General features: G+C 37.8%; 2 protein-coding genes across 4 annotated transcripts in view; one reads left to right on the top strand and one right to left on the bottom strand.

The window, feature by feature from the left end:
* The window catches only part of LOC131130997 (aminopeptidase Ey-like), a 43,098-nt gene that overhangs the window by 9,490 nt on the left and 7,322 nt on the right, over positions 1 to 26,286 (bottom strand). Inside the window, exons 1-7 of one of the 3 annotated variants that reach the window (XM_078798507.1) lie at positions 7,576 to 7,606; positions 2,857 to 3,163; positions 2,583 to 2,725; positions 2,362 to 2,498; positions 842 to 968; positions 369 to 523; positions 160 to 273 (exon numbers count right to left, since the gene is read on the bottom strand). In XM_078798507.1, the coding sequence (XP_078654633.1) occupies positions 160 to 273; positions 369 to 523; positions 842 to 968; positions 2,362 to 2,498; positions 2,583 to 2,725; positions 2,857 to 3,062 (882 nt within the window). In that variant the 5' untranslated portion in view covers positions 3,063 to 3,163; positions 7,576 to 7,606. Of the gene's footprint in view, positions 1 to 159; positions 274 to 368; positions 524 to 841; positions 969 to 2,361; positions 2,499 to 2,582; positions 2,726 to 2,856; positions 3,164 to 4,515; positions 4,829 to 7,575; positions 7,607 to 26,286 lie in introns of those variants that run through there. The other 2 variants (XM_058075238.2, XM_078798492.1) reach the window with 2 other exon arrangements.
* On the top strand, positions 7,303 to 15,033 carry dnaaf4 (dynein axonemal assembly factor 4). The gene is made up of 10 exons (XM_058075248.2): positions 7,303 to 7,430; positions 8,266 to 8,413; positions 9,491 to 9,624; positions 9,715 to 9,928; positions 11,037 to 11,182; positions 11,253 to 11,362; positions 11,439 to 11,592; positions 11,699 to 11,804; positions 12,753 to 12,865; positions 14,290 to 15,033. Exons 1-9 carry the CDS (start codon positions 7,314 to 7,316, stop codon positions 12,854 to 12,856), a joined length of 1,233 nt encoding a protein of 410 aa, XP_057931231.2. The 5' UTR covers positions 7,303 to 7,313; the 3' UTR covers positions 12,857 to 12,865; positions 14,290 to 15,033.

Below are 26,286 nucleotides of genomic sequence, written 5' to 3' on the forward strand. Positions count from 1 at the left end.
CATGCAAACTCCACAGAGATGGCCGAGGGTGGAATTGAACCCTGGTCTCCTAGCTGTGAGGTCTGCACGCTAACCAGTATCGGCCTTGCATTTACGTATTTGGTATGGGATTTAAATCTATATTTGACCCACAGCTGGTGATGGAATGAAAGTCCTTACCACACCCCATTCTTCTTCAGCTTCATGTGCTCCAAGGTATTCAACGTAGGAGGCAAAACCTTCATTCAGCCACAAGTCATTCCACCACCTCAGGGTCACCAGATTCCCAAACCACTAAAGAAGCACAAGAACAAATATGTTAAAATAGCAGCATAGATCAATTATAGCAATCAATAATATTAGATATTTTAATACTATGCAAAACTAACCATGTGAGCCAGTTCATGGGAGATGATCGCAGCTATCCTCTCTTTGTTGGAGTTGGAGGAGAAGTCTTTGTCATAGAGGAGTGCTGTCTCTCTGTAGGTGATCAGACCCCAGTTCTCCATGGCTCCAGCATTAAAGTCTGGCAGGGCTATCTGATCTGCATTCAAGAAGAGATTTTTTTTTACATTTACAATAACAGTACCTGTCTTATTTGCTTGGTTTAATGAAGAAACTTAAATTCTTAACATTCTTAAAACTCTCACCAACCTAAAGCAGAGGCAATCCCTCTCAGGAGAAACATTATCAGAGAGCTGGACGTTAATTGTACACACTTTGAGAACTATCCGTAAATCCCTTTTAGGTGTTTCTAAGACTACAAACACACTGGTGGTTTAAGCCCATTGTACTTGACCAATAGTAAAATAACACCTGAAGATTGTGATTTGCATTCTACCTTCATTTGCATTTGACTTACCAGACTTGGGCAGAGGATAGCTGGAATTGTAATACTCTTCAAAAAACTTCAAAATGGGTCCGGTTTTGTTCAGGGCGTACTCTCCTTGGCCAGCAGCAATAGCGGACTTGCGAGCAAAGATCCGGATCTAAGCACAGAACAGAAACACATGCACAAATGACAGCGTGTACAACCAATCAAATTCCTTCAATAGTATGGATTTAATTCACTGTGTTGTGTGCTTCCTTGCTTATTCCTCTTATACTTTTTTTCCACTTTTGTGATGTATAAATGTTGTCACAATGTTGTATTATCATGTTAAACTATGTCAAAGTTTCAGATAATGAGGTTTGTGCATTTGGAAGTGATACACAAATACATGCAGAATCTGGAAGATCTTGAAAGCTTCATGTGTAGCTGCTCTACAGGAATCCGCAACTCAATACAAAGGGATTTAAGATTTAACATTTCCAGGGATTTAATTTAAGAGATTGTTTCGGGTCGGAAGCAGGAAATCCATGGAAATGGAAATACACAAAGAGGTGCAGAATCTGGAAGATCTAGAAAGCTTCATGTGTAGCTGGCTCCACAGGAATCCGCAACTCAATACAAATGGCCAAAATTAGTATAATAGGTCCCCTTTAAATTACAAATGATTTTGTCTGGGAAATGGAAGTTGATGAAGAGCAGTTCAAACTTCTACTTCTCGCATATTGTGCAATAATGATGACAAACACAATTCATTAACCGACTCGAGTTCCTATGAGCCAATCGCTCAGTCACTTCATTCACTTGAGTCACCCGGTTCTGAGCATTTCAGTTGTGAATCGCGTACTGGATTCACTCAAGTCACCCTTCACAGAGTACATGCAGCGAATCGGTTAAATAATAAAAAACATACAAATAAAAATATGGATTTTTAACAAAAATAGCATACTGAGCCCAGCAGACCGCATTTTCTTTTGGAACATTAGAGTATGATGACGTAATAAGTCATAAGCTTATGAATTACTGTATTTTCTGGACTATAAGTCGCACAAGGCCAAAAATGCATAATTAGGTAGAAAACAACATACATAAGTCACAATGCAGTATAAGTCGCATTTTTTGCGGGTAATTTATTTTACAAACTACTTGACCAAAACCGACATTACGTCCTCTTGGAAGGCAAGTTCTAACAATAAAAGAATAGAGAACAGGCTGAATAGGTGTAAGATATGCTAACACAATGGTTATTCAGATACATAAAAAATAAACATGAACAGAAAAGGTGTCCAGTGTTTATGTAACATAAACAGTTTTTTTCATTTATAAGTTGCTCTGGGGTATAAGTCGCAGGGACAGCCAACCTATGAACAAAAGTGCGACTTATAGTCCGGAAAATACAGTATGTTACTTTATGCTCCTGTATTTACTTGTGTAGTCTGTGTTTCCATGACAATTAGCTAACACTGGGTCTGTCAGTTTACTGTACTATTTTAAGCTCTAGAACAAAGAGGTGGGTAGGAAAATAGCTGTCATGAATTAGATGCATAAATTACCTGAACACCACCAACTGTGTTGCTGATGTTGGCAAAGTCACTGACAATAAACGCCAACAGGTAGGTGGACATTTTCTCAGTTGGTTCAAAAACGGTCTGCTGCACAGACTGACCATTGATGACGACGTTCTTTTTTTCTGAAGAAAAATTAAAAAAAAACATTAGCATGGAATATCACAAATATGTTATTTAGGTGAATGAGCACTGCTTTGTCTCTTAACCTTTTTCTTCGGCATTAGACAGTGCCACAGTTCCATGGTCATGTATGAGAGTAATGTGGAAAACGGCTTTCATCGCCGGCTCGTCAAAACAAGGGAAGGCCTTCCTGGCGTCTGTTGGCTGCATCTGAGTTGTGGCCACATATCTGGGTGACAAAACGAGTTAAATTTACTTAGCATTTCACGACATCAAGTTATCAGTTATCTGAAAAAGTTGTAGAGTCATGCAAATGTGATCTTACATACATAAAGGGGTAACAAAACCATATCAACATACTTTTTCACTCCATCTTCCATATATTCACTTCTATAGAAGCCTCCGAGGTCATCAGCTAGCTCTCCGGTAAATTTAGTGTGGAGCCTGTACATGTTGTCCTTCTTCAGTTTCCCATCCAGTTCCAGGACCAGGTACTGAGTCTCTTTCTGGAGCCATGACGATAGTATTGATGGTGCTTTGCTTCCACTATCCACAGAGACCAGCATCGCTAAGTGGTCATTTTCATATTTGGTGTAGTTCAGCTTGTTGGAGTGGATGAGAATCAGATTTGTCTCTTCGTCACACTTGAAATCGACACTGGACTCACCTGCAATGATATAATAGCATTCACACTGGTTTCAACTTTTAAAAAGTCATTTTCAACTTCATTGTAGAATTAATGACTATTGATGGCAACACTCAAATTTATACTCCTTTTACCATATTTCAGCTGAGTCATGGTTCTCCACAAGTTTACAGTAAATCATGACTAGGGTGGAAAAAAATGACAACAACATGACTGTACTCAAGAAATGGAACAGAAATAGTGGCAATTATTCACTTACACTGGGAAAGTATCTCCAGAGTGTTAACCTCAAATGGACTACTGCACCAACTCGCAATAACCAATCAAGACATCACACTGAAATATAGAATTAATAGATATGTCAATCATATCCTGGCCATAATTTGAGCCTAAACGAATTTCCATCCATCCATTTTCTATATATCCATTTTCAATATAATTTCACGGGGTATGCTGGAGCCTATCCCAGTCTTTGGGCGAGAGGCGGGGTACACCCTGGACTGGTCGCCAGCCAATCACAGTGCACATATAGACAAACAACCATTCACACTCACATTCATACCTATGGACAATTTGGAGTCGCCAATTAACCTAGCATGTTTTTGGAATGTGGGAGGAAACCGGAGTACCCGGAGAAAACACACACACGGGGAGAACATTCAAACTCCACACAGAGAGAATCGAACCAAGGTCTTCCGGACGCTGGCAAACTCTAGCATAATCGACAACATTCTCATCAACTACAAAAAAAACAAAACAAACAAGCCAATTTGCTCTGTATCATTCAGTTGAATCCAACAAAGCATTGCTGACTCACTGCATTTTTACATTTTATATTTAGTGTGACTGCTACATAATCCACCATGGGGCCAAAGAAAGTTAAAAGTGCCAGAAATTTGACAAAGAGTGAAACGCTATTGAATTTGAACTCGCTGGGATGTACGGAAAGTTTACAACAGCAATACTTCAATCCATTCATCGTTTATCTGATAAAATGTTTTGTAAAAAAATTTTGTTAATATTTTTTGGAGTGTCTGGAACGGATTAAGCTGATTTACTTTTTTTTCTTTTGCTTCAGTTTTCAGACATTTTGTTTTTTGTTGGATGTTTTGGAACGAAGTTGCACTGTATACATTTAGAACATTCGATAAGCCTGTATTGCACTACAGAATACCCATTCACTACTATCTCAGTTTCACTTACATCTAATGGTAACAGTGTGCAAGAAAATTAAGCAAAATATCAACATGAATCTTAAAAATCCAAACAATGCAAAACAGTATATGTGTTTAAATGTCTTCTCAAGACTCTAGAGACTCAAGACTTGACCTCTTCCCGAGGACCAACCTTGAGGTGATTAGACGAATATTTACCTGTAAAGATAAAAAGTCCAGTGTCTTCATTTGCAGCAAGACGAGGCCACAGTGAGACATTATAGTGGTCAGGAATCAGGTTCTTAGGAAGCCGATATTTGTCCCAAGGATTGTTGGATGGGGCGGTAGTCGTTGGCTTGGATGTGGTTCCTCCATTTGTTGGGGATATTTGATTGTCATTTTTAGCCTTTTCCTGGGAGTAAACCACACTCAGAGCTATTATAGTGGCCACTGCTGCAGCTCCAAGGATGATACAAACCACCCCAACGCCTTTGCTAATAAAGAACCCTTTCCCCATTTCCGGACCTGCAACTACACCCTGATCTGAAAGAGTGCATGCAACAGAAAAAGGTCAACTTTTATTTGAAGCCCTGCACGGGCTTTCTCCTCCCTTTTCCTGTGGCAGTGATGCATTAACAGTGACATTTAACCCAACCCACCCAAAATGGACTTCATCCCGAGGATCGTTATTACTGACATTAGACACAATATACTGTATATAGACACAAACGTTACAAAGGTTATCTAAATTTTAAAGAAGATTTTTCAAGCTTTTTTAAAGCCAAGATATTGGCTGTGCTCCTCACGGTTTTTTTTTCTTGTTTACTTCAGCAGAAAAACTAAGGAATGAAAATCGAACCAGCAACAATCAAGTTGGGAGAAAACGGCTGTATAACCTGAGCCATGCCACCATGCACAGAATAAGCAGAACATTACTAATGTAATGTTCAATGTCAAATGAACAACATTGAAATTGTCCATTCATTTTCAATGGGACAATGTCAATATAACAATCAGTCAAGGTAATTAATCATAGAAAATGTGAAAAGCTCTAATAGATAGCCAGTGTGTCCTGAATGAGCTGAACATTTGGATGTTGGAATGGTTCGAAGCAATTGACAAATGCAAGAATAAATAGCGAACAAAAAAATGGTGAAACATAAAAAAACCTATAGGATAAATTACATATTACAGTAATTAAAATTATTTTTCACCTGTTGGGGGCACCATTTGATTTGCCAATTTGTTTTGTCCAGAATTTGAAATGTTGGAAAATAAATATGTTGACCTGTCGAGAATTTAATTTAATTTAATTTAATTTAATTTAATTTAATTTAATTTAATTTAAACAAGCAAACGTTAATTTAATTTAATTTAATTTAATTTAATTTAATTTAATTTAATTTAATTTAATTTAATTTAATTTAATTTAATTTAATTTAATGCTGGGATTTTTTTTTTAATTCCTAATGTGTCTTGAATGAACTAATCATTTTGATGGATTGATTTGAATCGGTTGAGAAATGTAGGAGACGGAAAAAAAGAAGCACAGGAATAAATAGATGAAAAACAGTGTGGAATTGTATACCTACATGTTCTCCTGTCAGTATAGGAAAAGGTAGATAAGGTTGAAGACAAGGTCGTATTATCAGCTCAGTTATTGTCTTACTATCTCCGACCTCTTATCTTCCTCACTACAATGACAAGCTAGAGGAAATAAAGAGTTTATATGTTACTTTCATACACCGCAATTAAAGTACATGGTTCCTATACATTAATGTGACTTTTTTTTAGGATGGAGAAATTGCACGAATGTTGCATGGTTCAATACCAACCTGCTATATTACATCCAGTGTAACACCACAGCGGTCAAGAGCTTTTCTCCTGGTCTGACAATAATAATAAAAGCAAGTGGAAATCAATCATTTACTCCGTGTCTTACAATAGTGATTCTCAACAAATAAGGGCTTTCAAAGACTTATCTCCATCTGATTACACCAGTCACATGGTTGTACACATTTACGGAAAATGTTTTATAATACATATCATAAACTTTGCACAGAATATAAAATGGGCAACTGCCCTCGTCAAAAACTGGAAGATGTAACGTGAGGACTGTCATTACATAAAACTGAAGCGCAAAGTATCATATTATGTAAGCTCTTTCCACAATATCGTGCGTGCTGTTGATCATCATAGTCCATCCAGTAATATAAGATGTGGAATAAAAAATGATGTGCACAATAACATACTGCAGGTAAACTGTAAAGAAGTTAGTGAACAGAGTATGTAAAGTTGTGTACAGATAAATAATTGGCATTCTACTGGATTATAATGATGCAACTTTTTTGTATCAGCATTATAATGAGACATTATCTTTAAGGGATGGAAGTGATTGCATAAGGCTGTCATTCAAAAATCCTTTGGCTTTTTGCCCACAAACACCTCCTATGACTTATTTCCTTTATTCCCTTATTGAGTTACTTAACAATATATTATATACATATGAAAATATAAGCAACACAACACAAAATCACAGATATTTGTGAAAATAAACAAAAATTAGAGTTGAAAAATATTGCTCTTACCTGCACGTGAGTATCGACTCGATACTGATATTACCATTGGTATCGAAAGCATCGATATTTGGATCAGTCCTCCCAATTTTAGTCTCCATAGCGACTGTACACAGTTAGCGGATGCCTGTTGTTGTTAGCAATGCTAATGCCCTCCGTTTACTAGTAACTGTGGCTATATAACCACAAACTATAATAGTTTACTAGTAACTAACTAATAGTAACTATATAACCCCAAATAACAAAATAACAACCGACGTCGCAGACCACGTTGGAGGTAACGTACTGAAAGAAGTGTTTGAATTCTGTTAAGAAAATATTTTTATGTGTGGGGTTTTTTTTTGTAAACAAGAGCACATCTGCATCTCACCGAAATATGTCGTCAAGTTTTTATATGATTTATATGAGTGCTTTCTGTGTACTAGCAGCCCACCAAAGAAGATGCCTTTGCTAGTGACAGACCACTCCTGGACACAAACAGAGTCAATGGTTTATATTAGTGTGCCGCTGAAAGGAGCCACCAAGGTGGACATTTTGTCGTCAGACGAGTACCTGAAGGTAGCGTGAAATTAAATATGTTATATGTTTAAAATGTATATTCCTCAGTCAATGGCTTTTTAGTACAATATAATTTCAGATTCAAATGAGTCATTTAAAATGTTTTTAATGCTAATTTAATTATAATTATCGGTAAGCAGCTTACGTGAAACGACGTCAGCGACATTGCTAGCAACTGGTGATGGTGGTTTATTGACCGAGTCGTTCAAAACTCGCGAGTTTATTTTACTGTACCGGGACTCGCGGGTATAATGAAGTGGCAAAATACTGTGGATTCATACGGTAAAACCAGCCTCCAAATCTTTGCAAAAAGGTGCTTTATTTAAAGTATTGTCAATTTTTTGCTTTACTTTAAGTGCCCGATACTGACATTCAGACATAGCTCAGCAACAGACCAACCTATCAATGCACTGTTTCCAACTTTTTAAAAGTAGATATTGGCTGTCGATAAGTCTCTGGTTGAGCCCATCGTCTAATTTGCATATGATTTGCATATGATGTACAATGCAGTAGGAAAAAGCATAACCTAGTAGGCAATAGGGTTTGGAAAGTTGCCAGATTTAGCGACAAAATCGCAGAGTTGGCAACACTGTAAGTTTTTTTTCATCAGTAAAAGTAAAATCGAGTTTCCCATTACTACAAGTTAGACAGTATGAAAGTAAGCTTCAAAATAAAAACATTGATATGCTAATTTGGATTTGTTTATGTTGACAACCATAAACGTGTTAATTGCTTAATTGTTTTGCTTATTACTGAGTTGCCTAATACTGTCCATTTTGGATTCTATGGTTATCATTACCTTTATCTTTGTTTGACTCTTTGTTTTTGTGCACAGGTTCATTTCCCACCGTTTCTGTTGGAGGTCTTTCTGTCTGAGCTTGTTGATGACGAGCAAAGCTTAGCAAAGATTGGAAATGGAGTCGCAGTCATCAGTTTGTCAAAAAGGACCAACAAACTGTGGGAGCATCTGGCAATCAGCACATGTAGGACTGCAGTTTATTAACTCAATCGATGCTAAAATGACAAAGTGAGCGTACTAATTGTACTGTACGTACAGTACAGACATCATGACTCTTGACGGTTCAAAACCTGAAATACTGTAGTACCTGGGTTTTATTCATTTATTTCCAAAAGTCAGACAAAAACTGAAACATGAAAACCAAGGCAGTTTTTGCCATAGGAAATCATTTAAAGCAGTTTCAGCCATCCTTAAATACATTTAACAGGCAATAATTACAGAGTGACATCCAGAAAATAATTTGAAATTATTAGAAATAATGGCGAACCTCTCACCCGAAGTCAGCTGGGATAGGCTCCAGCATACCCCTGTGACTCTATTGAGGATAAGCAGTATAGAAAATGGATGAATTAGAAATGATGTAGGGATGTTTATGTGGACTTTCCGTTCTCACCTTCATAATCACATTACTGACACACTGAACTTTCTTCGGCCCCATGGCGGGTTGTTTAGCAATTGCGCTCAATGAAAAAATGCATGGATAGAGAGTCAGCATTGCATGCTATGCTTTGTTTGGAAAGTTTGTTTGGATAGTTTTGTGGAACGATACAGTACAGGGCAAACTGACTGGATTTGTACATGCAATATTGTATGAAAACCGAGGCAAAATTTTATTTATGAATCTATATGAATACAACTTTAAAACCATTGTTTTATTCATTCATTCATTTTCTACCGCTTATCCTCACGAGGGTCGCGGGGGGTGCTGGAGCCTATCCCAGCTGTCTTGAGGCGAGAGGCGGGGCACAGCCTCGCCAGCCAATCACAGGGCACATATAGACAAACAACCATTCACACTCACATTCATACCTATGGACAATTTGGAGTCACCAATTAACCTAGCATGTTTTTGGAATGTGGGAGGAAACCGGAGTACCCGGAGAAAACCCACTACACACAGGGAGAACATGCAAACTCCACACAGAGATGGCAGAGGGTGGAATTGAACTTGGGTGTCCTAGCTGTGAAATCTGCTCAATAACCACTAGACCGCCGTGCAGCCATATTTTTTTATGTATAGATATATTCTCATGTGTTCCAGACGATAAAGAAACAAAAAAGGAAATCAGAGTCAGGGCTCTGTCCAAAATGGAGGAAAAGCTCGCTGCCGAAGCCCAAAGTAGATCGGAGAAAAAGCATAAAGAAAAGAAGTATGCTCTGAAGACAATGATGAATGTAAGACGCCCTGGAAATCTAACCATTTGTAATCTACACAGATATGGTAAAAGAGACATACAGTATATGAATATGTGTATCTTTTGACAGATTGAAAAGGATGAGCGAGAAAAAATCCAGAAAATGAAGGATGACGAAAGAGCAGCAACCACCGCTGAACTCGAAGCGTGGCAACTGAAGGAGAAGAAGAAGAAGGAAGAAGCCCAAATAAAAGTCCTGAGTCAGACATGCAATGCGAATAAAGGAAAAGATATTAAAGAGAACTTTGGCGGAGGCGGGTCAGGTGGAACAAAGGTCATATTTGGTGAGTAATTTCCCCGTTGTCATATCCCACAAAGGGCGGCACGGTGGTCAAGTGGTTAAAATATAAAATATAAGTGGTCAAATATAGATTTCAATCCCATACCAAGTAAATACAAGGCCAATACCGCCCACTCATAATGACACTGAAACCTAATAAATATGCTTTTTATGATTGTTAGAGGCTGCACGGCGATCTTGTGGTTAGCACGCAGGCCTCACAGCTAGGAGACCCGAGTTCAATCCCACCCTCGGGCATCTCTGTGTGGAGTTTGCATGTTCTCCCTGTTATTTTTTTTAATACATATGTTCCACTGGGCTGCACGGCAGTCGAGTGGTTAGCGTGCAGGCCGCACAGCTAGGAGACCCAAGTTTGATTCCACCCTTGCATTTTCTCCGGGTACTCCGGTTTCCTCCCACATTCCAAAAACATGCTAGGTTAATTGGCGACTCCAAATTGTCCATAGGTATGAATGTGAGTGTGAATGGTTGTTTGTCTATATGTGCCCTGTGATTGGCTGGCGACCAGTCCAGGGTGTACCCCGCCTTTTGCCCGAAGACAGCTGGGATAGGCTCCAGCACCCCCGCGACCTTTGTGAGGATAAGCGGTAGAAAATGAATAATTGTTAGAGCCCCTGAGACAAAACATAACACCCCTATAATCACTTTTACACTCAATATGGTAGTTCTACATCCATCTATTTAATCTATGAAGCTATTTAATCCTCACTAGGGTCGCGGGGGGTATGCTGGAGCCAACCCCACCTGACTTTTTGGCCAGGAGGCGAGTGACACCCTGGACTGGTCGGCAGCCAATTGCAGGGCACACGACCAGTCCAGGTCTAGGTTAATTGGCGACTCCAAATTGTCCATAGGTATGAATGTGAGTGTGAATGGTTGTTTGTCTATAGGTGCCCTGTGATTGGCTGGCGACCAGTCCAGGGTGTACCCCGCCTCTCGCCCAAAGACAGCTGGGATAAGCTCCAGCACCCCCGCAACCCTTGTGAGGAAAAGCAGTAGAGAATGAATGAATGAATATCCCACAAATCATATTATCATAATCATAATCATATTATTTGAGTTTGAATGAAGCGCTCTTTTCATGTATTTAGATAAAAGAAGTGCCAATGAAGATCAGAGCAAGAAAAAATGCACGGATCTCCCTGCTCCGAGACGTCTGGGAAACATAGAGGTCTCGTTCACTCCTCGAGTTTTCCCAACAGCCCTCAGAGAGTCAAGAGTCGCTGAGGAAGAGGAGGTAATATTTGAATCCGAGTTGGATTCAATCATAAAATGAACACTAAAGATTTTTTATTCACGAACTACAGTGGCTGAATAAACAAGCAGAGGCCAGACGTGCGATCAATGCAGATGTCGAAGAACTGAACGACTTAAGCGAGGAAGAGAGAAATCCGGATTGGTTGAAAGAGAAAGGAAAGTGAGTCAAATCCGCTCTCATCACTTCCTGTCTGGTGTCAGCAGAAATGATGAAAATAATTCATATTGTCCTGTAGCAAATGTTTTGCAGCTGGAAACTACCTCAGCGCTCTGAACGCCTACAACTTGGCTATCCGACTCAACAGAAAGATCCCAGCTCTGTATTCAAACAGGGCTGCGTGTCATCTGAAGTTACGGAACCTTCACAAAGCCATTGAGGACTCCTCTAAGGTCAGAGTGGTCTGGATTGTGTATGTCGTGTGGATGGACTCACAGTGAGCGATGAATACCCAGTATGTAGTATTTCTGAAGATACTAAGATCGTATTCCTATGCAGGCCATCGAACTGCTGACTCCAGCCGTCGCTGCCAATGCTGCTGCCCGAGCCAGAGCCCATGTGCGCCGAGGTTCTGCTTTCTGCCAGCTAGAGCTCTATACAGAAGGTCCAAAATGCATTGCAACGCTCATCACATCTTATCCCAGCCTATCCCAGCTGTCTTCAGGCGAGAGGCGGGGTACACCCTGGACTGGTCTCCAGCCAATCACAGGGCACATATAGACAAACAACCATTCACACTCACATTCATACCTATGGACAATTTGGAGTCGCCAATTAACCTAGCATGTTTTTGGAATGTGGGAGGAAACCGGAGTACCCGGAGAAAACCCACGCATGCACGGGGAGAACATGCAAACTCCACACAAAGACGGCCGAGGGTGGAATTGAACCCCGGTCTCCTAGCTGTGAGGTCTGCGCGCTAACCACTCGACCGCCATGCAGCCCTACACAGACATGGCATGGTAAATTTTACACCTAACCCTAATTCTATGCATTATTTCTCATATTATATAGTACAAAAGCGGCTGCACTGTGGTAAAGTGGTTAGCATGCGGGCCTCACAGCGAGGAGACCTGAGTTCAATTCCAGTCTCACCCATCTCTGTGTGGAGTTTGCATGTTCTCCCTGTGTGTAGTGGGTTTTCTCCGGGTACTCCGGTTTCCTCCCACATTCCAAAAACATGCTAGGTTAATTGGCGACTCCAAATTGTCCATAGGTATGAATGTGAGTGTGAATGGTTGTTTGTCTATATGTGCCCTGTGATTGGCTGGAGACCAGTCAAGGGTGTACCCCTCCAAAGACAACTGGGATAGGCTCCAGCACTCTCCGTGACCCTCGTGAGGATAAGCGGTAGAAAATGAATGAATACGTTTAGTACTACATTCTTGCAAGAACAGCCTCCATATTGTTCTCCAAATACCTACACACAAAACTACTTGTGGTTACAACATGTAGTTAGGTATACTACCATAGTGCAGCCACATAGAAATCTCCTATTGAAACTCACGGTGTATGACTATTACCTAATCCGCCTTCCGACTTGTTTTCACAGGACTCCAAGAATACCAAGCTGCCCTGAAGATTGACCCCAACAATGAGCCACTGCAAGCTGACACACAAAAGATCCGGGACATCATACAAGGCAGTACATCATAGCCTGTCATAGTGAGACAATTTTTGTTCTTGCAATTTTTTTGACTGTGCTTGATGTGACTTAGGCTATGAAAATTACAGTTACAAAAATTAATAGCTTTCTGACATTTTCATTTTGTAAGAATAAGCTCTTACACACAAAAAAGGGATGGAGACGCCTTTGTTTATTGTGATATATGTGAGTGATGACCAGTTATCAAATCTGCCACTAGGGGGCAGCAAATTATCACAAACTTGTGCTCTTGGGCAGTGGTTCCCAAACTTTTACAGTGGCTTAACCCCTTCAGAATTGACCTGAAGCCACCACTTATTCCTGCACACTTAACATTTATCTAAATTAATTTGAAATATGGCTTTTCTCCGGGTACTCCGGTTTCCTCCCACATTCCAAAAACATGCTAGGTTAATTGGCGACTCCAAATTGTCCATAGGTATGAATGTGAGTGTGAATGGTTGTTTGTCTATATGTGCCCTGTGATTGGCTGGCCACCAGTCCAGGGTGTACCCCGCCTCTCGCCCCAAGACAGCTGGGATAGGCTCCAGCACCCTTGCAACCCTTGTGAGGAAAAAACGGTAGAAAATGAATGAATGAATGAATTCTTTCATGGGCTGCATGGCGGATGAGTGGTTAGCGCACAGACCTCACAGTTAGGAGACACAAGTTCAATCCCACCCTCGGCCATCTCTGTGTGGAGTTTGCATGTTCTCCTCCCGTGCATGCGTGGGTTTTTTCCGGGTATTCCGGTTTTCCTCCCACATTCCAAAAACATGCTAGGTTAATTGGCGACTCCAAATTGTCCATAGGTATGAATGTGAGTGTGAATGGTTGTTTGTCTATATGTGCCCTGTGATTGGCTGGCGACCACTCGCCCGAAGACAGCTGGGATAGGCTCCAGCACCCCCTGTGAGGATAAGCGGTAGAAAATGAATGAATGAATGGTTTCATTCATTTTATCGTAATTATATATATATTATAATGCATGGTCGCATTTTAGAATACATGATGTATGACATTTGACAGTTCAACATGTCCAAAAGGAGTAGGAAGAAGCAAAGCTTATTTAATCCTATTATTAATCCTTATTTAATCCTACCCCCCCCCCAGTTTTAATGTAATGATGTGATAAATAGTAGTCAAGTTTCAAATTTAGTCACATTTTTTGTCACTGATTTGAAAATCCTAGTGAATAATATGAAATATATAACTTGTATGATGCGTTCAAATACTTCCAATCACTCAATTTAATTTGTTCAGGACTTTTTTTCATATCCTTTCTCTGTTTAAATTGTAGTGTTGTACAATGATTTCCTGCACTGTATGCATAATAATGGATAGAGCGTTAACTACAGCCACATAATACATTTTCCACTCTTTGCATTATTATTCACAAATGAAGGGATTTGAAACGACTACTTTCCTTTGTTCTGTTCCCAAGGCACTCGTGTGTGCATCTGAAGTCAGGGATTGAGTTCCAACGATTAGGTCCCACAGAAGGTCGAGTGAAAGAAACTTGATGGGACCCACCAGCTATAAATTGAGGGGAAAAAAAAAAAGTGATGTATCACTTCATAATAGTTGTTTGTTCTGGCACTCCGGGGCCTTTTGAATTCCTTTTCCATGACATAATCTCTTGAGTCATTACAAAAATTTTAAATGCAGGTTCTTTCTTGTTACTGATCCAAGCAGATCCGATCCAATTCCAAAGATGTGAAGTACCACTTGAGGACCTCGACCACACACACACACACCCTGCCTTCTGTCAGCAGACACAATAGAAATTCTTCAACACCTTCTTTTTTTTTTTTTTTTTATCCCGCTACCAATTTTGTGCTTTTCCTAATCTTCTAATCAAATGTGCCGAAAAGCTCCCGGTAAGAATCGCCAATCGTTGAAATTCAGTGTGTCAAAAGAATGCGGTCATTAAGAGGTGATGTGATTTGGATCGGAACTGCATTGTGACGGCGGAGTTGGAAGTGAATGCTTGTCAGTGATTTACTTCTCAAAGCGTTTGAAAAGATAAACACAATCCCGGCACTCATGGACAAGCCAAAGGCTTGGAGTGTTATTACAAAAGATTAATGCAAAGGGCATGGAAATGGAGCTAAAAGGAGGGCCGTGCATGGAGTGCTGCTGAGAATTCAATACAATACTTTCAAGTCTGACGTCTTCATCAGTTACAGACCCTTTCTTAACATTATATATATATATATTTTTTGTACAATTCCTTTATAATTTTTGTGTGAAAAATAAGATTTAAAAAATAATGGTGTGTGTTGACTACTGTGAAGTGTAATATATAATATGAGTGTAAAAATAAGGCTTTTTCCATGCCTAATGGTTGAGTTATACAATAGGCATGTTCACAAAAATCACTTTTTTGTCAATTTTGCTAGTAATTTTGCTGTTTGGTGGGTCATCCAAACAGAGAAACGATCCAAAACCAAAAACACAAGCACCATAAAACACATACAACGTTCATTGCATTTTAAATATTACGTTTTTTTCCTGAATTAATTTATAATCTGAATCATTGTTTGCTGTTTTGTGGTTGAATACAACCTACTGTTTACTGTGTCGAAAATAAAGCACAACTAAATGAACTAAAACACAAATACAGGACAGTATAAGGTAGTATTCTACATTGCATGGTCAGTAAGTGTCACTCGTAATACGCACATCAGATTTGATCGCCTGAACAACAGGCTTTTATTGCAGGTTTGAATTATCGCATTTTTATGATATAAAATTTATATCTGATATATCAAAAATGTATTCAGAAGGTCGTAAACAGGTTTTCTATGCTTTAGAAATTAAAATATTTTATTGATTATTTTTGTGTATCTTTAGGTATATTCATTCATTCATTCATTTTCTACCGCTTTTTCCTCAGGAGGGTCGTAAGGGTGCTGGAGCCTATCCCAGCTGTCTTCGTGCGAGAGGCGGGGTACACCCTGGACTGGTTGCCAGCCAATCACAGGGCACATATAGACAAACAACCATTCACACTCACATTCATACCTATGGACAATTTGGAGTCGCCAATTAACCTAGCATGTTTTTGGAATGTGGGAGGAAACCGGAGTACCCGGAGAAAACCCACGCATGCACGGGGAGAACATGCAAACTCCACACAGAGATGGCCGAGGGTGGAATTGAACCCTGGTCTCCTAGGTATATTTATATTAATGTATATATTTACATACATTTACAGTCATTTATTGCGTTTAATTGACTCTACACCCGACTTGGATAAGCACATTGCCACAAAGTGCGATTCCTTCTTCATAAATTGAATTGTTTTGTGTTTAAAGCATAGACAACCTGTTTATTAGAACATTCTAGACTTGTTCTAACACCCCTACAGTCACCTTTCCACTCGTAGTACCTAATATTGATATAATATAAGCTCACACACCTTAGCATTGGGAAAGTTCCTTGTTGTTGTACTTCCTGTGTTGACTGAATGTGAATTTGAGTGTGAATGGTTGTTTGTCTATATGTGCTCTGTGATTGGCTGGCCACCATGATTGGCTGGTACTTGTGACCCAAGTGAGGATCAGCAGTATAATTAATGGATAGATGAGTTTACAATGTATAGTTTTTGACACCAATGAGAACCATGAACCAAATGTGCATTACTGACCACATGTCCTACTTTCTGAGGACATTTGTTTTGTTTTGTTTTCTTTGAGAGTGACATAAATGTCCTTCGTTCATTGTGATTCATTATGTGTCATTGAGCCAGTAAGACTTAAAAAGAGAACTATTATTTTTATTTTATTATTTTTACATGCAGTTTGGAATAGATATCAGTGTGTGTGTGTGTGTGTGTGTGTGTGCACACACAAGCTCAGGGTAACTCTTCCCCATTGTTGCTCGAGCTCGGTGTGATTGGCAGCCGGACGGCCCCTCTGGCTGGCTACTGGAGCTGAGTGACCAGCACAATATGGAGGCCTTTATCCCTGCACCCTGGCCAGGACACACACTGCTGCTTCTGGACACCACAGCCTAACCCATTTAACACACTCATACAAAGGCAGAGGACCCCTATGTATACATGTTCCGGTCTCATACAACAGTGGAGAATTACATCAGCACCTGCTCTCCAAAGTTAACACTGGTAAAGCGTTTTGGGTTTTTTTTAATGGATGAAAGGGTGACAATCAGTGTCTCATTTTACTGTATATACATAACACTCATTTCTGGTTTTGACGACAAAACATAACATAGCGTTCAGACTACGCATCCTCGCCAGAGTCACTTCCTCCAGTAGTGCCTTGGTTTTTTTTTTCCATTTTGCTTTGATATATATTTTTTTATTTTTGCAAATTTCTGTTGCAGCAAAATAATGTGTTTATTTATTCAATGTGTTATATTTGGTAATTGATGGGTTTGTTCTTTTTTTTCCCCAACAAAAGTAGGTAAAAGTGATGTTAAATGTTAAGTTGCACATTCATTTGTAATGATTTTTGCACCATTTTCTGCAAGTAAAATTAATAATTATTATCGATAAAATGTGTTTTGTGTTAACGCTTTTACCCATGTTTTAGCTGTGTATTAACGAATGAATGTTGTATTTTCATGTATCTTTTACTATGTTTACTTGCTTTTATTCAACTCTATTTTTTCTGTAAAGCGTCTAAAAAATAAAATGTATTATGTATGTAAATGTATTAATAAAATGTATTATTAATTATTATTAACATGTTATTAACATTCTTAGGTTTCTAGAACAAATCAATTGAATTTACATTGTTTTCTATGGAAAAAAAAATTGCTCTGGTTAGAGTCCATTTTGGTTTGAGCCGGACCATTTATGATGTTAACCAAAACAACCACTGTATAAAATGTATTATTAATTATTATTATTATTAACATTTTATTAACATTCATTTGTAATGATTTTTGCACCATTTTCTGCAAGTAAAACTATAATTATTGTTGATAAAATGTGTTTTGTGTTAACGCTTTTACCCATGTTTTAGCTGTGTATTAATGAATGAATGTTGTATTTTCATGTATATTTTACTCTGTTTACTTGCTTTTATTCAACTCTATTTTTTCTGTAAAGCGTCTAAAAAATAAAATGTATTATGTATGTAAATGTATTAATAAAATGTATTATTAATTATTATTATTATTAACATAATATTAACATTCTTAGGTTTCTAGAACAAATCAATTTAATTTACATTGTTTTCTATGGAAAAAAAATTGCTCTGGTTAGAGTCCATTTTGGTTTGAGCCGGACCATTTATGATGTTAACCAAAACAACCACTGTATAAAATGTATTATTAATTATTATTATTATTAACATTTTATTAACATTCATTTGTAATGATTTTTGCACCATTTTCTGCAAGTAAAACTATAATTATTGTTGATAAAATGTGTTTTGAGTTAATGCTTTTACCCATGTTTTAGCTGTGTATTAATGAATGAATGTTGTATTTTCATGTATATTTTACTCTGTTTACTTGCTTTTATTCAACTCTATTTTTTCTGTAATGCGTCTAAAAAATAAAATGTATTATGTATGTAAATGTATTAATAAAATGTATTATTAATTATTATTATTATTATTATTAACATTTTATTAACATTCTTAGTTTTCTAGAACAAATTAATTGAATTTATATTATTTTCTATGGAAAAAAAATTGCCCTGGTTAGAGTCCATTTTGGTTTGAGTCGGACCATTTATGATGTTAACCAAGGCAACCACTGTATATCACTTTGGTCATGTTAGCTGAATAATTTGAATGGGGACACATTTTAGTATTTTTTTTCAAGCCATCAGACTAAAGTCGGAGTCACTGATGTCAAAGTCCATGTCGAGTTGCAATACTTTGATTAATCAAGTCCAAATTCATCAAAATTGTGACTCGAGTCTGACTCTAGTCGAGTCCGCACCTCTTATAAGAACAACTATTTAACTTATTATATAATACAAACATGGAGGCCGCAACCGATGATTTGTCTTCTCGCTTTCATCCTTTTTTTTAGCTTCCTTCCTTCCAGTCTCATCCTTTCCCGCTTCCATCCCTCCTCCTTCCTCTCCCTGTCTGCCCAGCTGAATAACCACTAAAGGTAAATTAGATCATAATGAACCTGCGCCCTCCATACAAAACCTGATTTGACACGCAGCCCTCTGCCTAATGAGCTGAAAAACTCCTCTCTGTGTGTGTATCTGTGTGTATGTGTGTGTGTCAAATGTCTGTATTTTGCTCCTTTCGTCACAGCTCTGTGTGGTATCTGCTAACACACACACACACACACATCAATTACCATATGTTGACATATGCAGTCAAGGTGTTGGCTAAATGTGTTGTTACAAACTAATGGAATAATTTAACGAATCATTTATGTTTGTCAATTTTAGAGCATGCTGAAATATCGATATTTGGGTTTCAATTCGTACATCATTAGCACAATCTCAGTCTGACTTGTATGAATGAAATTACTACCCCACTTGGTCCCAGTGCAAGTGGACTGCTACGGCGAAAAGTACGAATAAATTATAAACAAACACTTGTGATAATAATGATAATAATAAATAATAATAAAAATTATTATTACTCCGTTAGAGTACCAAGCTTGTGAAGAAAAGCCAGAAAAATAGCATAAAAATAATATAATATAAATAAATAATATAAATATATAAATAATATATATATATATATATATATAATCACCAAATAATAATTATATATAAATAATATAAATATATAATATAATATGAATAATATATAAATCACGAGTATTTGTTTATAATTTATTTGTACTTTTCGTCGTAGCAGTCCACTTGCACTGGGACCAAGTGGGGTAATAATAACAATAATAATAATAATAATAAATAAATAATAATAAATAACTCGTGATAATGAATGAATGAATGAATATTAATAATATTATAATTTTAAAAAATAATAATTTTATTATTACTTCGTTAGAGTACCCAGTGTGTGAAGAAAAGTCAGAAAAATAGTATAAAAATAATATAATATAAATAAATGAATTATAATAATTAAAAATAATATATATAATAATCACTAAATAATAATTATATATATAAATAATAATTATTATTAATAATATTATAATGTTTATAATGTATTTGTACTTTTTGCCGTAGCAGTCCACTTGCACTGGGACCAAGTGGGGAAGTGATTTTATTCATACAAGTCAGACTGACATTGTGCTAATGGTGTGCGAATCGATACCCAAATATCGATACTTCTGTATGCTATAAAATCGACAAACTTAAATTATTTGTTAAATTATTACATTAGTTAATAATAATAAAACCATACTTATTTTTATTTTGCTTTTCTTTCCTGTGACTTCCTCTTCCTGTCTTTTCTTCCCCCCCCCCCTCCTTCATTGTGTTTCTGCTGTGTATCTGCTGAGTGTGTGAATGATGAACTAACCCCTTTTCTGAATCCTAGACTCCCAGGGATCACCCGGTAACCCCAGGAGCCAATTGTTAGTGCCCCACTCACCGCCTCAATAAGCTGCACTTGGCAGCCCTTTCCTTTGGAGCGTGTGTGTGGTGCGTGTGTACGTTTCCTCTCAGGTAGAAGAACCCTGCAGATCACCCTCTACACCCTCCAGTATGCCTCAGTGCCTCTTTTCTCCTCTTTATCTGACTCAAAGGGGTGTGGATGCCCGATTCCACAAATGTAACTTCTCACTGACTTTTCCTGGGAAGTGAGCAGCACCGTCAAGGAAAAATAGTTCTGGGGCCTGAATACAGTCATCCCTCGCCACATCGCACTTTGAAGGACTATGTTCATTCATGAATCTTGCTTTTACATGCTTTACATGCTTGAAAGACCTGTGGGGGGAATACTCTGTGGTCTGACCAGCTGTGTTTCCAATTATATCTTTATACAACATAAGGTGGCCAGAAATATTTCAATATTCAAATTTGTTCTCAATCAGAAATCACTCCACACTCTTTATTGCTCTCTGGTTCTACCATATCTTACTTATTGTGTGGAAATATGGGCTAATAACTATAAAAGCAATCTTCACTCGCTAAATGTACTGCAAAAAAAGGTCAGTAAGGATAATTCATAATGCCACCTACAGAGAACATACTAACTCCTTATTTCTAAAATCACAAATACTTCAACTTGCTGATATAGTTCATCTTCAAACAGCTAAAATAATGCATAAGGCTAAAAATAACCAATTAGCTAAAAATGTCATCCAATACTTCTCTACAAGAGAGGAGAAATATGATATGGCAGCTCAAACTTCGGTACGTGACAAAATAAAAATAAAACTAAAACTAAAACTAAAACTAAAAATAAAACTAAAAATAAAAATAAAAATAAAAATAAACAAAAAAAAATTATTTCATTCATTCATTTTCTACTGCTTTTCCTCACAAGGGTCACGGGGGTGAAAAAAATTAAACTATATTTGGAAAGCAGGAAGTGAACAAATGTGACAGTTACCGATTGTAAAAGTACCAGCTGGAGGGGTAGGATTTAATAAGCTTTGCTTCTTCCTACTCCTTTTGGACATGTGGAACTGTGAACTGATTATGTGATGCATTCAATTGTAATCTGATGAATGTTCAAATGAAATTAAACCATTATCATATCTGGCAAAAATTACAGTAAAATACGGTGGTGGTAGTGTAATGGTCTGGGGTTGTTTTGCTTCCGAAGGAGAATGTCCAGCCAACAGTTTCTTTTTCTAAACCTCCCATGACCTTTAACATAAAGTTAATTAGACTTTTCATTAGCCTTGAATGAGTTAATTGACTAACGAGGAACCACAGTGGCTTTATCTGTAAACAGCCTCTCGTTTGCTTTCAGCACCTTCTTCTCTCAACTCCTCTCTCATTCCTCTTCTCCATTGTAGCCCAGACACATTAAGCCCTGCACTCACAGGAAGAAAGTTTAAAAAGGACTTGTTTAGAATTCCACTGGTGAGTTTAATTAAAAGTCCAAAACTAAACACCCCCCCACCCTCTCCAGCCTTGCTTTTTCTTTCAGTCTTACTTCACTATTGCTCCCACAACTTTTTTTTTCTTGATCACTTCTTATCCCTTCATCTTCTCGCTAAAGTGGCAGAAGGAATGCCCCGGTCCCGCCTGTGGAGAGTCCTTGTAACTAGACAGCTCTTACAATAAGAGCCACTAAACTCAAGGAGAGAGAAAATTGGCGCTCTATTTAAAATGTCTTCCTCCTTCGTTATTGTTATATTAGTCTTGAGCAACACCAAAACGAGAGAGATATGTGGTTGGTGGTATATGTACTGTATCAAGCTCGGTATAGCTTCCATATTTGGATTGGTTAGATTTTGGATCATATATGTCGTTTGCAACTTTTTACACCTAAAAAAAAGGTTAAAACACAAATTCCACCCTCGGCCATCTCTGTGTGGAGTTTGCATGTTTTCCCCGTGCATGCGTGGGTTTTCTCCGGGTACTCCGGTTTCCTCCCACATTCCAAAAACATGCTAGGTTAATTGGCGACTCCAAATTGTCCATAGGTATGAATGTGAGTGTGAATGGTTGTTTGTCTATATGTGCCCTGTGATTGGCTGGCGACCACTCCAGGGTGTACACCCCGCCTCTCGCCCGAAGACAGCTGGGATAGGCTCCAGCACCCCCGTGACCCTCATGAGGATAAGCAGTAGAAAATGAATGAATAATTGTTAGAGCCCCCGAGACAAAACATAACACCCCTATAATCACCTTTACACTCAATATGGTAGTTCTACATCCATCTATTTAATCTATGACAAATAAACATGGTAGGTGTGCAACAACGGTACCTTTATTTACATATTTTGTGACACAGAAAGCAGAATATAAATAGATGTGTTTCACCTTTATCTTGTCGATTTAAGCCCATAGTGTTTAGAGCTCAATAGCAGCTAGCTCAATAGCACTATCCGGTACAAAAATTATGATGTTGCAGTCCAAAAGTGTGTGATGTTGAATCGTAAGTCATCTATTTTATTCACATTAGCGACCTCACCTCCTGTGTGGTGTGTGTAGACTACTGTAAAGTGTAATACTATACGAGTGTAGTAAAACGTGTTAAACTACGCCCAATATGAGCAATATAAGAACTACAAAACTGCAAATCTGGGCTTTGCCGTGTGTACGTGTCGCCATCTTGTATCAGTATCATTTGTTCATTCATTCATTTTCTACCGCTTATCCTCACGTAGGTCGCAGGGGGTGCTGGAGCCTATCCCAGCTGTCTTCAGGCGAGAGGCGGGGTACACCCTGGACTGGTCGCCAGCCAATCACAGGGCACATATAGACAAACAACCATTCACACTCACATTCATACCTATGGATAATTTGGAGTTGCCAATTAACCTAGCATGTTTTTGGAATTTGGGAGGAAACCAGAGAAAACCCTCCCATGCACTGGGAGAACATGCAAACAGAGATTGCCGAGGGTGGAATTGAACTCGGGTCTCCTAGCTGTGAGGCTATTCACACTAAAATGACAAATTGAGTGTACTAATTATACTGTACGTACAGTACAGATGGCGTTGTGCAGTCTGTATCAGTATCAGTCTGTTAAAACACACATGTAATTTTCAATTCTTTATTAACACAAATGAGGCTAACATGATATTTTCATATGATTCAGCTGTGAGATTAATCGTGGAATCAGGTTTCCACTGAATCAAATTGTCAAATAATCAACTATTCTAAGACACCTCGATCAGGGTTTTATGTTGCCGATTCCGATACTAATCGCCCATGATTGAAGTCGGCCAATACCGAAACCGATACCATCCATCTATCCATTTTTTGTGCCGCTTGTCCTCACTGAGGTCGCTGTGGTATGCTGGAGCCTATTCAACTGACAAGAAGAGTTCACCCTGGACTGGTCGCCAGCCAATCGCATATTAATATTGGTCAGGGCTGCCGTAAAAGGGCATTTTTTTTCCTCCCACGGGGCTCAGAATTCCTGGCTACACCCCTGCTATTGGGGATATGATATGAAAAAGGGAACTATAAAATCACGTCCATGTTTACTTTTCCAAGCAAACATAATATTCGTGACACTCAAGATGTTTATGCAAGACGGGCATTGAAAGGCATCTATCGGCATATGCCCATCAAATGTTTTTCCCAGTTATCACAAATACTGATACCGATCTATCTGAGCATCCCTAACAAATAACACATTTCAAACTCTTTAATGAAATCAGTCTTTTACTGTTCAAATGCAAACGACTGCAAGGCGTGCAACTTCAAAGCTGAAAAGCAACAATTATCTTGAAGAAAAAAAAGGCGTGGATGGATGCGGGGGCGGATGAGAGAAAAGAATTAATACCAAGTAAGCGTTTCTTTGGGAAGAAAGGAGAAATTGTTTTGGGGCTGTAGCGCTCAAACGTATGCTTTAGTGGAAGACTTGAAGCCAATTCATGATCAACACTCAATTCAAGGGATTAAGGATGTTGGCAGGGCCCCCCCAGCCCCAAACACACACACACACACACACACACACACACAAATGAATCAACATTATATATTGTTTATATGAAAAAAAAACATTGACAAATATAAAAAACTGTCACATAAATTTTGGTGCTAAATTTCCACCTTGCAGGACCATTGATTTTTGTGGCAGCAAGACCAGACCACAGGGACCGTCTACAAATGTTTATACCAAAACAAAACAATAAACAATTGTTCTTTAACTGCATATGTCCTTTATATGAGGGTAGGGAGGAGGAGGTTTACTTTTATAATGTGTACTATATTGGATAATATAAATATAAAGGGCAATGTAAATGTTAAAAAAAAAACATCTTTAGAAAATTGTAAGGGTTTTGTTTATCTATGAAAATATTAAGTCAAGGAAATTCACTTTTCACTAATAACCGCAATAAACGAGGGATTACTATATACAGATATCTGAGACAGGTCAAAGGTCAGGCCACTGGGTACATTGGATATTGGATAATATAAAGGTAAAGGGAATGTAAATGTTAAAAAAAATATTTAGAAGATTGTAAGGGTTTTTTTTATCTATGAAAATATTAAGTAAGTCATGGAAATTCACTTTTCACCAATTAACCGCGATAAACGAGGGATTACTCTATAGACATATCTGAGGCGGGTCAAAGGTCAGGCCACTGGGTACATTGGATATTGGATAATATAAATGTAAAGGGAATGTAAATGTAAAAAAAAACATATTTAGAAGATTTTAAGGGTTTTGTTTTTGTATAAAAATATTAAGAAAGTCATGGAAATTCACTTTTCACCAATTAACCGCAATAAACGAGGGATTACTGTATAGAGATATCTGAGGCGGGTCAAAGGTCAGGCCACTGGGTACATTGGATATTGGATAATATAAATGTAAAGGGAATGTAAATGTAAAAAAAAACATATTTAGAAGATTTTAAGGGTTTTGTTTTTGTATAAAAATATTAAGAAAGTCATGGAAATTCACTTTTCACCAATTAACCGCAATAAACGAGGGATTACTGTATAGAGATATCTGAGGCGGGTCAAAGGTCAGGCCACTGGGTACATTGGATATAGAATAATATAAATGTAAAGGGAATGTAAATCTTACAAAAACATATTTAGAAGATTTTAAGGGTTTCGTTTATCTATGAAAATATTAAATAAGTCATGGAAATTCACTTTTCACCAATTAACCGCGATAAACGAGGGATTACTATATACAGATATCTGAGGCAGGTCAAAGGTCAGGCCACTGGGTACATTGGATATTGGATAATATAAATGTAAAGGGAATGTAAATGTAAAAAAAAACATATTTAGAAAATTTTAAGGGTTTTGTTTTTGTATAAAAATATTAATTAAGTCATGGAAATTCACTTTTCACCAATTAACCGCGATAAACGAGGGATTACTATACACAGATATCTGAGGCAGGTCAAAGGTCAGGCCACTGGGTACATTGGGTATTGGTTAATATAAATGTAAAGGGAATGTAAATGTTAAAAAACATATTTAGAAGATTTTAAGTGTTTTGTTTTTCTATGACAATATTAAGTAAGTCGTGGAAATTCACTTTTCACCAATTAACCGCAATAAACGAAGGATCACTGTATAGAGATATCTGAGGCGGGTCAAAGGTCAGGCCACTGGGTACATTGGATATTGGATAATATAAATGTAAAGGGAATATAAATGTTAAAAAAAACATATTTCGAAGATTTTAAGGGTTTTGTTTATCTATGAAAATATTAATTAAGTCATGGAAATTCACTTTTCACCAATTAACCACGATAAACTAGGGATTACTGTATAGAGATATGTGAGGCGGGTCAAAGGTCAGGCCACTGGGTACATTGGGTATTGGATAATCTAAATGTAAAGGGAATGTAAATGTTAAACAAAACCCTTAAAATCTTCGAAATATGTTTTTTTTATCTATGAAAATATTAATTAAGTAATGGA

This window comes from Doryrhamphus excisus, linkage group LG1 (genome assembly GCF_037039965.1).
Source record: "Doryrhamphus excisus strain RoL-2023G ecotype Guam linkage group LG1, RoL_Dexc_Guam_v1.1, whole genome shotgun sequence".
NCBI classification, from domain to species: Eukaryota; Metazoa; Chordata; class Actinopteri; order Syngnathiformes; family Syngnathidae; genus Doryrhamphus; species Doryrhamphus excisus.

Excerpts from the sequence above, each read along its gene's own strand:
- dnaaf4 (XM_058075248.2), top strand. The coding sequence starts at position 7,314 with ATGCCTTTGCTAGTGACAGACCACTCCTGGACACAAACAGAGTCAATG. Across the intron at positions 9,625-9,714 it reads CTCTGAAGACAATGATGAAT|ATTGAAAAGGATGAGCGAGA; the intron begins GTAAGACGCCCT and ends ATCTTTTGACAG. Across the intron at positions 11,593-11,698 it reads CCATTGAGGACTCCTCTAAG|GCCATCGAACTGCTGACTCC; the intron begins GTCAGAGTGGTC and ends ATTCCTATGCAG.